The sequence below is a fragment of the Engystomops pustulosus genome, chromosome 10, assembly GCF_040894005.1.
Source record: "Engystomops pustulosus chromosome 10, aEngPut4.maternal, whole genome shotgun sequence".
In the NCBI taxonomy this organism is placed as follows: domain Eukaryota; kingdom Metazoa; phylum Chordata; class Amphibia; order Anura; family Leptodactylidae; genus Engystomops; species Engystomops pustulosus.
In genome coordinates this window covers 51676897-51691711 of record NC_092420.1, presented here as the reverse complement: position 1 = coordinate 51691711, position 14815 = coordinate 51676897, and the positions used below count along the sequence as shown (strand labels likewise).

Below are 14815 nucleotides of genomic sequence, written 5' to 3'. Positions count from 1 at the left end.
ACATGGTCCGGGGCTCCTTCATCAGACCCTGGGGCTGCTATTGAGACTCTCACCACCCCTGAACCTGGCATGCAAGACTTGGCAATGATGGTGGTGGTAGGTGTGTCGCCTGCAACAGAAATCGTGACTATCGGGATCCCGGCTGTCGCCAGTCTGCAGCCAGACACCTGCACGACCTCAATCAGACCCAGCCGCTCACCGCAGTGTGCATAAATGTGCACACCAGTACAGGCACACGTCCTCTCTCCTCCACCTACACAGAGCATGACCTCCTGCCTGGTAAGTGCAGGTACCCAGTGAGGTACAATTACACCTTGTACATGGTTTGTGTCTAATATCTCTCTACATTATGGCTCCTTCCCTTCCTCTCATGCCTCTCTACAATTATTCCACAGCTATGCTTCTATGTTCCACCAGGTGGAAGATTATACCTAGATGATATGCCAATGCCACTATACTCCTGATCACACGGTAGAACTTACTTGGATATTGACCTGATTATTAAGATATATCTGATTTTACAACCACACTACTTCTTGGATCTATACATTGTTTGCTCCCCATAGTTACAACATTATGATTCTCCTATTATATCCTTAAAGACAGGCTCTATAACCTATGCATCACTATGTAAACTATACTCCACTTCTTTTGTCTTCAGGTACAGATCTGGCTTGACAAAGGTCGGGTAGACCGAAACATCACAGAAGTCTTTAAATGTGATCTGTTTTCTTTATACCTTCATTTACTCATGCAATGATGGAGATGTATATAACACACTTGTATATAAATCAGTGGAATTATAAGTAAAGCATAAAGACTACAACTGATGTGTGCTATGTTTCTTCACTCTAGGCTCCTACACAGTGTCACTGTTTAGAGTTGTCAGTGTTCCAGTTTCGTGCAGGGCAGAAATGCATGTCCAGGTGTGGGAGCTACCCACTGACTTGGACATGCATTTTTGTCCGTGGTTGACAAGGGTTTACTTTTTTTGTGTTTTATATACTTTATAGCATAGATATCATATAAAATTAAGTTCTCGCGGTCAGTACGATAACGGTAATATCCCATTTATATAGCTTTTTTATGTTGGAATAGTTTTGCTGAATAAAAATGCATTTGGAGAAAAAAATCACTTGTTTTTGCAGTGTATTACAAAGTCAGTTTATGTAGATGCATCGGCTGACACGCATAATATTCTCCGACAGAATCTGTCATTGTGCTGCTGCACAGGGGCTGCCATGGAGCAGATCGGCAACCCCCGAAAACAGCGTGGGGAGGGTTGGCTATTGTGATGGGTGCATAGCTACAAGACCTATAGGAGCCGCGGTCCTGTTTGACCATGGCATGTAAGGGGTTAAAAAGCCGGGATTGTGGCTCAAATCCCAGATGTTACATGGGAGGACCGGCTGACGCGTGAAGCCGGGCTCCCGCACTGCAGTATATCAGAAGGCACTCAGTTACCTTTCCTGTATGAACACAATACAGAACCCTTAGCTTACTGAAGACAAATCCAGGGCTTTTACCCTTCATCTTTCTGTTTGATAGATAGCAGTTCTCCCAAACAATACCTCTCACTTTCTCACACAATAGACAACTACTTTCCCATATATACTATCCCAATATATAATTGTTGGAGCTAAATTCCTCCTTCCACTTATGCACGTTCAGTCTAGTTTTGTAGATTTTGTACTTATTTGTGTTTCTCTTTATGCAATGTATGTGAGACAACCAGGGGGCATAAATGTGCCTTCCCCTGCAGTGACTTGTAGAGTGACCACCACAAATTATGCCATAGATATATTAGGGAACAGACAGAGTTAAAATGCAATCTATCAAGAAGATCTCTGTTATGGAAACTTACCTTCACAGGTGGGTATAGGGTGACTCCAATCTTTTTCTGTACAAACACTTCTTGAAGATCCAACTCTAGTCAAGACTTGGTCGCATGAAAATTGCACTTCATCATAAATCTTATAATATTTCCTATCAGGACTCAGTACAAGGCCTGGTGTCTTTTGAATGGTGCACTGGATATCTTAAAGAGAAAAATAGATGGCAAAACAGAAATGTGATCAACAAGCGGGTGTTTTAATTTTTAAAGAGGGTATTTGCTGCAATATGTGCCAGATTATTGAAAACCGTGTGCCTGTTTCCAATAACATGGTGCACTCTGCACATTAGTGTGTCATTAAATTTTTACAGCTGAATAATACAATACTTTTCTGTGAAAGAAAACCCTGGAACCATAAGGAAAGGGGGGGGGGGGCGGGGGCACCTATAATGCCTGCCTTTTTTATGTTGTATTAGGGGCCTGTACTGCACCCTTCTACCTCTGGTGACTGCACCAGGTCCGGCTGTAGAGCTACCCACCTGTGCAAGCCGCACACACTCTGCCACCCACCCGCTCGCACTAATCTTCCACTTGTTCCCCGACACAGCAAAGCCGTCCTCCCTCCTACCCAACAGCACAGCCAAGCTGCAATCCCTCCTGACGGCACAGCCAAGCCACCCTCCCTCCTGCTGGCTGTAGAGCCAGCATACCTTTCCCTAGCCCAACAGCACAGCCCGCTCTGCTACCCTACCCACTCCCAACAACACAGCTGCCCAAACTTCGACCACCACCAAACTGAATATAGCATACATACACATCTTCCTGCTCACTTTCTACTTTCCGACCAGTACTGCATCCGCATACAGCCGTCAACCCCCCCAGTAAGACATGCGCATACAGCCGGCAGCCCCCCAGTAATACATCCGCATACAGCCACCAATCCCCCAGTAGCACATCCGCATACAGCCACAAACCCCACAGTAATACATCTACATACAGCCACCAACCCCCCAGTAATACATCTACATACAGCTGCCTCAACCCCCAGTAATACATCTACATACAGCTGCCAATCCCCCAGTAATGCATCCACATACAGCCATCAACCCCCCAGTAATGCATCCACATAACACAATCGACCTCCCACCAATAAAACATATATATACACAGCCACCAACCCCTCAGTAATACATCTATATACACTTCAGTCCCCCACCAGACACACAGTCCCATGTAACATACAGCTTAGCCACATCAGCCATGCAGTCCCATGTAACATATACCTCAGCAGCACCATAATGAATATATACTACTATGAATATAGTAGTTACTTGTCACTACTATATTCACAGGTACCTGTACATATTTATATGGTTACAATACTAACCACATATAATATATACGTATATGAGTGCATTTGGGTTGTTAGTACCATAGTTGCTGTGTGATTTAGTGCTGTGTTGTTTCTGAGTAGGCATATTAGTGGTTCACTTTTGTGATTCATAGTGTAGTTTGGGTGCAGGTCACGGACTAATTATATCAGTGACTACGAGCCGTTTTCATAGTTTTTATAGTTTCTTTGGTTGTGCGCCAATCCGACAGCATTTTTACTTGTTGGAAATTTAAGATATTTCCCATAGAAGGGAAGATACATATATATTTTTAATTATATGTTTTTATTTATGTCTTGGAGAAGGGAGGTTCACTCCTTCAGGTATGTATTCCAAATCACAGCGCCTCCCCAGTATTATATAATCTTTCACAGTTTTTTTTAAGATAATCAACTATTAAAATCTTACATAATAAACAGGGGGCACTTATTTATAGATCCAGGCCCCATGGCTGTGCTATTCATCTTATATCTGTTATCCATGGCCTCCTTCCTTCTAAAATCAACTCTTAAAATTATGCTAATGAGCAAGAAAGGCCCTGGTGTGGTTACCAGAGCCCCACAGTGCTTTGACTTCACAGGTTGTTACACAGTCTGCTCCCTCAGCACTTCCCTGCTATCTCTGCCTGACGTAATCTCTACAGAAGACAAAGTGTTGGCACACAGTGGGAAGAGGAAGTTCTCCTTGTATACTGTAATAGCCTGTAAAGATGCAGAACGAAGGGGCTTGGATAACACCCACAGAACCTTTCTGGCTCAATAGCATAATTTCCCAAGGTGATTTTAGAAGGATAGAGGCCATGTATAACAAATATAATAAGATTAATCATGTTGCTTGGATCTAGGATTAGATTATGATCTAGAACAGCACTGCTCTAAGACATGTCTGATACATCTCCCCTAGTGTTTCCTCTAGTTTAAGATGAAGTAAGAGTGCATCCCATATCTTAAAAGTAAAAAAGAAGATTGTTCAGCTTTTCACTGAGCAACCGTGGAAAAAACATATCTAGAAAGCAGTAGGATTGAATGAGGTCAGTGGAAAACATGTCCTTGTAAAAATGGAAATTCAATGCCTAAAAGTGCATTTCAAAATATCAAGTTGTGGAGTAAGAGAGAACATGTGGATTTGGAAAGTGGAATTTTCCATAGATTTTCAAATCACACAGATTATTCTCAAAAAAAGTAGACAAGTTAGAGTGAGCAGCAATCCATGAGCTTAATATTAATCACCTTTGCTTAGATACATGAGAGTGTAACTTCAGGAAACCATCAGTCAACTATTTGTTGGTACCACAATGCATTACAACTAGCACATGTCCTTATATTACATTATAAGGAATTATTATTATATTAATACAGGGTAACTCTATTACAAAACTACAGAGTGTGGATTAAAAGGAAATCTACCATCAAGCATGATAAACCAGGGGCACTTACTCATAAATCCAGACACTGAGAATGTGGTAATCTTTTCATAGCAGTTATCCATGGCCTACTTTCTCCTAAATTCAAGTTTTAAAGGTATGCTAATGAGCTTGAAGTGTGCTAATGAGGTTCTGGGGGGAAATAACTCACTATCATAAATTTTAAAAGTTGATTTTAGAAGGAAGGAGGCTATGGACAACAAATATAAAACAAACGTCTGGATTTATGTGTGGGTGTCCCTAGTTTATCCTGCTACCAGTGCACTGGAAGTATTAAAAATAGCTGTGCAGTAAGAAGGTCTTCTCAAAGAAAGAAAATAGCAGATCACCTTTTTCACAATGAAGGTGCATTTCCTTAATATTCATTTACACTTACCTTGGCAACTAGGTGGTGGACCCCACCCATAGTAAGAACACTGCCCAAAGTCAGTTTTTGATCTTTGTCCTCGGGGACAGGTAAATTCAGCAACCTCCCCATCTTTGTAAGAGACACCATCATGTTCACAGGTGATTGCTGGAAATAACAAAATAGATACATATACATTCTTTTATATAACTTGTGACAATGCATACATAAAGGTTTGCACTCTGTACTTAAAGAGAACCCGTCATGCAAAATAACCCCCCTAAACTAAATATATTTTCATAAACTGCCATTAGAGAGCATTGCCTCTATCCCTTCATTGTCCCTCTACATGCCTGTAAACCTAAGCAATGAGGTCCTAAAGCTGTATGCAAATGACCTGTGAAATGTCCAATGAAGCATTAGCATATTCAAGCTGTCCACTCTATTCATGAGTGGGAGGCACAGCCACACCCCCAGTGCTTGACTGACAGCCTGTATAATGGAGTGAGGTATAATGGTGTAATGTTTCCATGTGTTTCCTGGTACTGGTGGCCACACCCCCTGCAGACTGTGTGTGTTTAGGAGAGATACAACAGCTCCAGGATGCAGCCATGTTACAGCAGAACATGTCAGATTCATGTGTAGCTGATGTCTGTGTCTCTCACCTGTATATTAGGAGGATGCAGCATGTCAGCAGATGCAGCACACACACTAGCAATGCTTTACTATACATTACACACAGACATGAGCAGGGGGGGGAGAGGGGAGGGGGAACAGGGGTGACATCACTGCCTCTGACCATGTGACCAGCCTCATTTACATGATAAAAAATAGATGATTTTACAATGAATAATGTATGAAATAACTAGATAAAGGCTGGGATGGGATCCTTGTGAGCTGCTCCAACAGGTAGTGGTGACAGGACTAGTGACACAGACCTGATGACAGGTGTCCTTTAACCAGTTAAGGACCGGGCCCTTTCCTGTTTTTCATGTCCATTTTTGACTCCCCACCTTCAAAAATCTATAACTTTTTTTATTTTTACACATAAAGAGCTGTGTGATGGCTTGTTTTCTGCGTGACAAATTGCACTTCATAATGATGGTATCAAATATTCCATGCCATGTACTCGGAAGCGGGAAAAAAATTCCAAATGCAATGAAAATGGTGAAAAAACGCATTTGCGCCATTTTCTTGTGGGCTTGGATATTACGTCTTTCACTGAGCGCCCCAAAGGACATGTCTACTTTATTCTTTGGGTCGGTACGATTAAGGGGATACCAAATTTGTATAGGTTTTCATACATTTACAAAAATTAAAACCTCCTGTACAAAAATATTTTTTTTGATTTTGCCAACTTCTGGCGCTAGTAACTTTTTTATACTACGGTGTACGGAGCTGTGGGTGGTGTCATTTTTTGTGAAATTTGATAATATGTTCATTGATATCATTTTTAGGACTGTACGACCTTTTGATCACTTTTTATAGATTTTTTTAGATTTTTCAAAATGGCAAAAAAGTGCCATTTTCGACTTTGGGCGCTATTTTCCGTTACGGGATCAAACGCATTGAAAAACCGTTATCATATTTTGATAGATCGGGCATTTTCGGACGCGTCGATACCTGATGTGTTTATGATTTTTACTGTTTATTTATATTTATGTCAGTTCTAGGGAAAGGGGGGTGATTTGAAATTTTAGGTTTTTTTATTATAATTTTTTTTTTTTAACTTTTTTTTATTTTTATTTATACTATTTTTCAGACTCCCTAGGGTACTTTAACCCTAGGTTGTCTGATCGATCCTATCATATACTGCCATACTTCAGTATGGAAGTATATGGGGATTTTCCACCTCATTCATTACAATGTGCTATCAGCACATTGTAATGAAGGGGTTAAAACAAAATAGCCTCAGGTCTTCGGAAGACCCGAGGCTACCATGGAGACGGATCGCCGCCCCCCAATGACGTCACGGGGAGCGGCGATCCCAGGTAAGATGGCGGCGCCCATGCACCGCTATCTGTTTGAGGCTGCTGGCAGCTTTGCTGGCAGCCCATGCTGTGAAAACACCCGCGATCGGTGCTAGCTAGGGTGTTACCGGTAAGCCTTTGCTGCAATATGCAGCAAAGACTTACCGGCTATGGAGATGGCTCAGCCCGTGAGCCCTCTCCATGCAGCGCGACGCGACCGCCGCCGTGAATACACGGCGGGCGGGCGCGAACCGGTTAAGATCCAAACCTCCAACATTTTACACCCTCTTTTGTAAAAAAGTTAAACCTCTCCCTCACCCCCAAACAGTAATGATCAGAATTCTAATTTTTATGACCCATTTCACAGGACAATCTCATTGAAAATAGGTCATTTTGAGTCATGGACAATCTATTTTGGTTCTTGCTTCAATAAAAGTATCAAACAAAAAAGCTTGGAACTGTTTAGCCATGAATTTTGATGGAACCAGTGCTACATCTGCACGTTGCAAGGAACATTAAATGGTTCTGCTAGACAGTCCAATTTGCAGGAAGCAAGACTTCCAATGTCTGAAAATTAAAAATGTTTTGGCTTTTGGAAGGTGGGGAATAAAACACAGGAAAGCAAACATGGAAAAAAGATAAACTAGCAGGGAATAAATTAGGTAACCTGTTGCAGCCAAATTTCATTTATGCACCCCTCTACTCTTAGCTTTCTCTACATCCTTATTTTCTGTTATTTTTCCCATGATTCCTTGTTAATACTGTGTTTCTCAAAAAACAAGAAAATATATTAGTTATTGGTCCAAAAATCGGTTTAGGGTTTATTTTCAGGATATGTTATATTTTTTTCCATGAACAAAAATCCTTCCTTATTCTTAAAAATAAAAAATCAACATGTATTCAAATCTAATCATGTCATCATTTTCTGGCATCATCATAACTCTCCAAACTTTGGATTCCATTGTGCATTTTTGTGACTCAGCTGATAATTTCTATAGTGTTAACGTTAAACTGTGTATTGTTGTATACCTTTATGGAAATGTATACTCTTTATATATGCACTATATAATTGTGTCAGTTAAGCCTATACCAACAGCAAGAAGAGCTACACACAACTGAGACTTCAGCTGCCTCTGTCCCCAACTTATAATAGAATAAAGCTAAAATATTATTATTATTCTTAATGTCCTTTTTTCCCTCTAGAAATATGGTATGTAAATATAATAAATAGTATGAATAGATGGAAACATGATTGAAGAGTGTGAGGTTTATACATTAAGAATTATCTTCTTATATTGAAACATCAGTTACATTGCTGTGTCTATCTGTTTTGATATCATAGACAAACCAGACTTACCGATGCACTGAGGAGTTTCTGACCATCTTCCATTAAGACACTGAGCTCTGCCTAATAGATTTCTGCTTTGTGTCATATAACCCTTATCACATTCATACTGCAAATATTCTCCAATTTCATATTCCTTTTTGCTTGGGGTGAATTGTGCATTTGAATGTTCTGGAGTCTTGCATGTTCCTAGAATCAAAAAGAAAACAAAGTGTTGTAGAAAATACAAATTTAAAAAGTGGATCATAGACGATTCAAAGTGTGATGTACCTGCCAGATTTGGTGTAGATTGGTCTAGTCATTAGGCTGTGCATAACAAACAGGGATTAGACAAAAGAATTTAAAGGGAGCCTACCACCACAAATCTACCTATAAAGGTAGATCGGGTGGTAGGTGGATCAATGGGACTTGAGGATAGCCCTTTTAAGGGCTAATCCTCACGTCCCCGCACTTTTTTAGTAACTTATCAGACTTTTATGCAAATTTTGTTATGTGGCTACTGGGGCGTGGAGTAGCCGCATCTGAGGTTACATGGCGCGGGTACTCCACGCCCCGGTAGCCTCTTCTCTCCTCCTACTCACCATCTTCGGCGCGCTGCTGCTCGTAGCTGCGCACGCTCGTCCGACGATCCTGCCATTTGCGCATGCGCAGAACAGCAGGCCCGCGCCTGTGCAGCCCCGGCTTCGGAGCAGTGACCGCACAGGCGCAGGCCTGCGCGTGGAGTAGCCGCGCCATGTAACCTCAGATGCGGCTACTCCACGCCCCAGTAGCAGCATAACAAAATTTCCATAAAAGTCTGATAAAAGTTACTAAAAAAGTGTGGGGACGTGAGGATTAGCCCTTAAAAGGGCTATCCTCACGTCCCATTGATCCACCTACCACCCGATCTACCTTTATAGGTAGATTTGTGGTGGTAGGTTCCCTTTAATAGTTCAATTATTTATGGCAGCTGCCACTTTTAGCCTCATTTTGACAATACACTCAAAGGGCAATTTTAATGACTAAAGACAAATTGTATGAGAGAGGAAGACAACATTATGAAAATGTGAATGCTAGAAATTAGACTTCATTAACTTAATCCCCGACTGCACACTAATGAAAGATGTCAGTGAATAAGGGTTCAGAGTCTGCAGCAATGTCTTGTCACTGCTGCAGTTTCTCCTACTCCCGTGCTAATCACAGCCAGATACCATAGAGCGAAGGCAGAGGAGAAGGCCTTCTCCTTTCTTCCTTGCATAGCACTGAAGTGGCTCTATACAGTGAATAGCAGAGCTAGCACTGTCACCAGGTCTATAGGTCAAGGGATTGGCGGGTCTGAAAGGGTTAAACAGAGCTGCTGAGTCCGATCAGTGGAGTTCTGCCCCAGACATTTCCCCCACAGGGGGTCATTTCCCTTTTGACTGGGGCTCTTATAGATGCCCCAGTTACAGTGGAAGACTTGTAAGAAAAATAATCACGTTGAAAATGTCCCCAAGGTGTCTTTATGACCTCAATGGGGACACATGAAGTTAAAAGACTCAAAAAATTAATAAATATTTAGAAATAAACATGAATATTATTCCCAAAAATCCCTTTCTGCACTATAAAAAAATTATTGCTATAGTTACTACATGACTATATATGTTAACACTAAGGTATTCAATTATAATGGTCATTTTCAGGTAATAGGAAAAACAATAAAAATATATACTACGTATTACAAAAAAATTGTCTCCAGTTTTTGTGACTTTAACCCCACAAAAACTATAAATGAACAAAAGGTCCTTTAAAATTTTTCAAAAACACAGCAAAAAATGTCCAGATATTGTGCAAACCAAGTAGGGCACATAAACTAAAAACAGTGCAAACTGCACTATGTGTAGTTTGCCTGTGAAAGATGCAGGGGGCGCTAGATTCATGATTTGTGGTTCCCGTTCTTTATTAATCCGGCGCCCTTTGCACTGCTCCCACAGAGTGCACCAACTTTTTGGTGCACCTACAACATGGGGCATGTGCAGGAGAGTAACGATCACAGTCGCAGTGGGTGCAACCGCCCCTGTAAGAGAAAGGCCTGAGCTGTGTCTGTCATATGTGCCTCGCTGGTGGCAGTATATTCACCCATTACAGCTGCAGCCGGGCCCTCCTGTAGTTTGCTGGTGATTGCTGTGGGGGGTGGGAGTGCGACTGTCACAGATTAAAATATGTGCAGCCGACGGGTACCCTATTGCGGCTATGAGCTGTCCTATGAGCTGTCCTCCGATGCAGCTGAGTCCGAGCAGGAAGTGACGTGCAATGACACTTCCTGCTCAGTCATTCTTTACAGCAGCAGTGCTCGGTCATGCCGGCAGCGTTATGACGTAATTACGCTGCCCACACTTAATCCGTGCACTAAAGACAGCCACTCATCGCCGAAGCAACGGATCACAAAAGGTGAGTATATATATTTATTATTCCACTCATTGTATATAGTAAAAGGGGGTGGGGGTAAATAATAATGCCTATTGGTTTGTAATAAGGGGGGGTGGGGGAATATTATAATGACTACTGGTTTGTAATAAGGGGGAGGGGGATATTATGACTACTGGTTTGTAATAAGGGGGAGGGGGTATTATAATTATGGCTACTGGTATGTTATAAGGGGGGTAGGGGGATTTAATATTTGCCACTGGTTTGTAATAAGGGGGCTGGATGTATTATAATAATGCCTACTGGAAAGTAATAAGGGGGGTGGGGGATATAATAATGGCTACTGGTATGTAATAAAGGGGTTGGGGGAAGATGATAATTGCTACTGGTATGTAATAAGGGGGTGGGAGATATTATAATGGCTACTGGTATGTAAAATAAGGGGGTGGGTATATATTAATAGCTACTGGTATGTATTAAGGGGAGTGGGGGGGAATTATAATGGCTACTGTTATGTAATAAGAGGAGGTGGGGGAAATTATAATGGCTACTGTTACTGCTCTGCTACTTTAATAAATGGTGGATTGCAGGGTTACATATATATTTAATGGGGTACTGCTTTGCCTAATATAAATGAATCGGAGTAAACTTAAAGTTATAAGAGGATGTCGTTGCCATACAACAGTTAGTAGGCGCCATATATAAATTAGGAGATGGGTTTTAAAGTATGTAACATTGTACTGTAAGTAACTGTGGTGTTTTTAGGAGCGCAGTTTCGGAATGTGCTGCACAGAGCTGAAGACGACTTGTGGTGAATTCTGTAGCAATAAGTCACAGCTGGAGAAGTTATCAGAGTTCTGTAACTGATGGAGAAGAAGAAGCGTCATCTGTGAGGAGCCACCAAGATGAAGACCAGGACAAATTAGAGGAAAAAGGTCGGAGCTAAGGCTGAGTTATACAGCAAGTGATGGTGTGCAGTAATTTTTTGGGTGCTGTATAGTAATGTGCAGTATATTTCCAGCAGGTGTATATTTATGTATGTGGTGTATTCATTACTGTACTGCTATTTGTATTGTGAAGGTATTAGAGTATATATATATTTTGTATTATATATATTTATGTGCATCTGTATTTCAGTGTTATTTATATATGGTGTTGATTTATTTTTGTATGTGTAGAGTATATACACTCACCGGCCACTTTATTAGGTACACCTGTCGAACTGCTCGTTAACACTTAATTTCTAATCAGCCAACCACATGGCGGCAACTCAGTGCATTTAGGCATGTAGACATGGTCACGACAATCTCCTGCAGTTCAAACTAAGCATCAGTATGGGGAAGAAGGGTGATTTGAGTGCCTTTGAACGTGGCATAGTTGTTGGTGCCAGAAGGGCTGGTCTGAGTATTTCAGAAACTGCTGATCTACTGGGATTTTCACGCACAACCGTCTCTAGGGTTTACAGAGAATGGTACGAAAAAGAAAAAACATCCAGTGAGCGGCAGTTCTGTGGGCGGAAATGGCTTGTTGATGCCAGAGGTCAGAGGAGAATGGGTAGACTGGTTCGAGCTGATAGAAAGGCAACAGTGACTCAAATCGCCACCCGTTACAACCAAGGTAGGCAGAAGAGCATCTCTGAATGCACAGTACGTCAAACTTTGAGGCGGATGGGCTACCGCAGCAGAAGACCACACCGGGTGCCACTCCTTTCAGCTAAGAACAGGAAACTGAGGCTACAATTTGCACAAGCTCATCGAAATAAGACAGTAGAAGATTGGAAAAACGTTGCCTGGTATGATGAGTCTCGATTTCTGCTGCGACATTCGGATGGTAGGGTCAGAATTTGGCGTCAACAACATGAAAGCATGGATCCATCCTGCCTTGTATCAACGCTGTTCAGGCTGGTGGTGGTGGTGTCATGTTGTGGGGAATATTTTCTTGGCACTCTTTGGGCCCCTTGGTACCAATTGAGCATCGTTACAACGCCACAGCCTACCTGAGTATTGTTGCTGACCATGTCCATCCCTTTATGACCACAATGTACCCAACATCTGATGGCTACTTTCAGCAGGATAATGCGCCATGTCATAAAGCTGGAATCGTCTCAGACTGGTTTCTTGAAAATTTGTCCAGAACGGAATCAAATCCACGTAAGATAACCCAATCAAATGATACTACACACATGAGAAAATAATATATAAGAACCAAAAACAAAACCATGTGTCAAGTAGCTGAAAAACAGTAAATCCTTTATTTAAAGATACAAACATAGGAAAATCAAATGGACAATAAATCTGCTTTTCGTGTTTTTAATTGGTTTTATATTGTCTGTCCATTTGATTTTCCTATGTTTGTATCTTTAAATAAAGGATTTACTGTTTTTCAGCTACTTGACACATGGTTTTGTTTTTGGTTCTTATATATGGTTTCTTGAAAATGACAATGAGTTCACTGTACTCAAATGGCCTCCACAGTCACCAGATCTCAATCCAATAGAGCATCTTTGGGATGTGGTGGAAAGGGAGATTCGCATCATGGATGTGCAGCCGACAAATCTGCGGCAACTGTGTGATGCCATCTTGTCAATATGGACCAAAATCTCTGAGGAATGCTTCCAGCACCTTGTTGAATCTATGCCTGAAGAATTGAGGCAGTTCTGAAGGCAAAAGGGGATCCAACCCGTTACTAGCATAGTGAACCTAATAAAGTGGCCGGTGAGTGTATATAGTGTGTGTTGCATATATATGGTGCTGTGTTTATATATGTGTGTTATGCATATATAGTGTATGTGTGCATATGTCTGTATAGTGTATATATGGTTTATGTGTATTCTGAAGTATTATGTGCAGGATGGAGCTAGTTACACCACTGGGCGTGTGCTACGCTACTGTTAGTCTCTGCATGATTAATGTGTCGCGCAGTACGACCGTGCACCGGAACACCCCCTTCAGTGATGTAATTTGTGCCGTGTGAAGGTAGTGCAGTCATGGCACATTATGACCCTTCTTAAACACATGTACAAGAAGTCTGCATATAAAAGAACATGCAAAGTCTGAAAACTGGTGCAAGGACCTAAGTAAATGTGTTCCGATGTGTTGTGGCCGTTGTGACCAATAAGAATGAAGATTTGCTGGTCACAAAACTGTTTGAAAAGCATTAAAATAGATAGAGATATAAAATAAAATAAAAATAACATTCTCAAATAATTGCTAGATAAAGCAACATTACAGATAGCATTTATGATTAATACTACAGATTGCTATAAAATGTGGCAAACAATAAAGGGGTTGTTTGGGTTTAAGTGAAAAAACAAGGTGGCCGGAGATGGGCTGCATAAAAAATAATAACTAGTACTTAACTTGTCTGGTGCTCCCACTGTCCTGCGCCGTGCTATCTCTTGGCGGTGCCTCTGTTTGCTTACAGGGTCTGACCATTGTCCCAGCACTGTAACAGGTGCTGGAACATGGTGACAGACGAGCACGCCTACCCAGCCGCAAGCTGCAAGAGCGGAGCTTCCGTGCCCCTGTTAACAAACGCCCAGAGAGAGCGGCACTGGACAAGGTAGATCCGCTCTTTTTTTTTTTTTTTTACTTAGTCTAGGACAACCACTTTAAACAAAAATAGGCACACTCAGACATGAACCAATAATAGTTTGTGCATTACCTTCCAACCAAAAATAATACATAGAAGAACCAATTGCATTAAAGATGAAGTGGTCTAAAGCCATTATAAACAAAATTCAAATAATAAATAAAGGGATATAACAAAAAAGTTTTTTTTTTTGCTTATTTGAGATGCAAGCCATACAAAGATGCCAGCTGCAGAAGAATATGAGTTCTCCACTTGTGATGGAATTAAATTATATAAGATTATGGTCTTGTGACTCTTTGGCTATAACAACAGCTTAATTACTCACAGAATTTACTAGTAATGTACAGAACCAATATTAGAAAAATGCTGTCTCTGTCCAAATATTTATGAATTTGACCTACCTATATATAGTATAATGGTGTTATTTATAGATGCAATTCCCCAGTCCATCTCCCTCAGTCCCCAATTGTCTTCCTATTCCTTTGTTTATAACACTGAAATAGAGTTGCAGCCTGCAGAATTTTTACTAT

The 14815-nt window shown here is 41.2% G+C and overlaps 1 protein-coding gene across 1 annotated transcript in view; it reads right to left on the bottom strand.

Moving 5' to 3' along the window:
- The window catches only part of CFH (complement factor H), a 205210-nt gene that overhangs the window by 100755 nt on the left and 89640 nt on the right, over positions 1–14815 (bottom strand). The window contains exons 10-12 of the mRNA XM_072129059.1: positions 8322–8498; positions 5025–5162; positions 1865–2038 (exon numbers count right to left, since the gene is read on the bottom strand). Coding sequence (XP_071985160.1) covers positions 1865–2038; positions 5025–5162; positions 8322–8498 — 489 coding nt within the window. The remainder of the gene's footprint in view (positions 1–1864; positions 2039–5024; positions 5163–8321; positions 8499–14815) is intronic.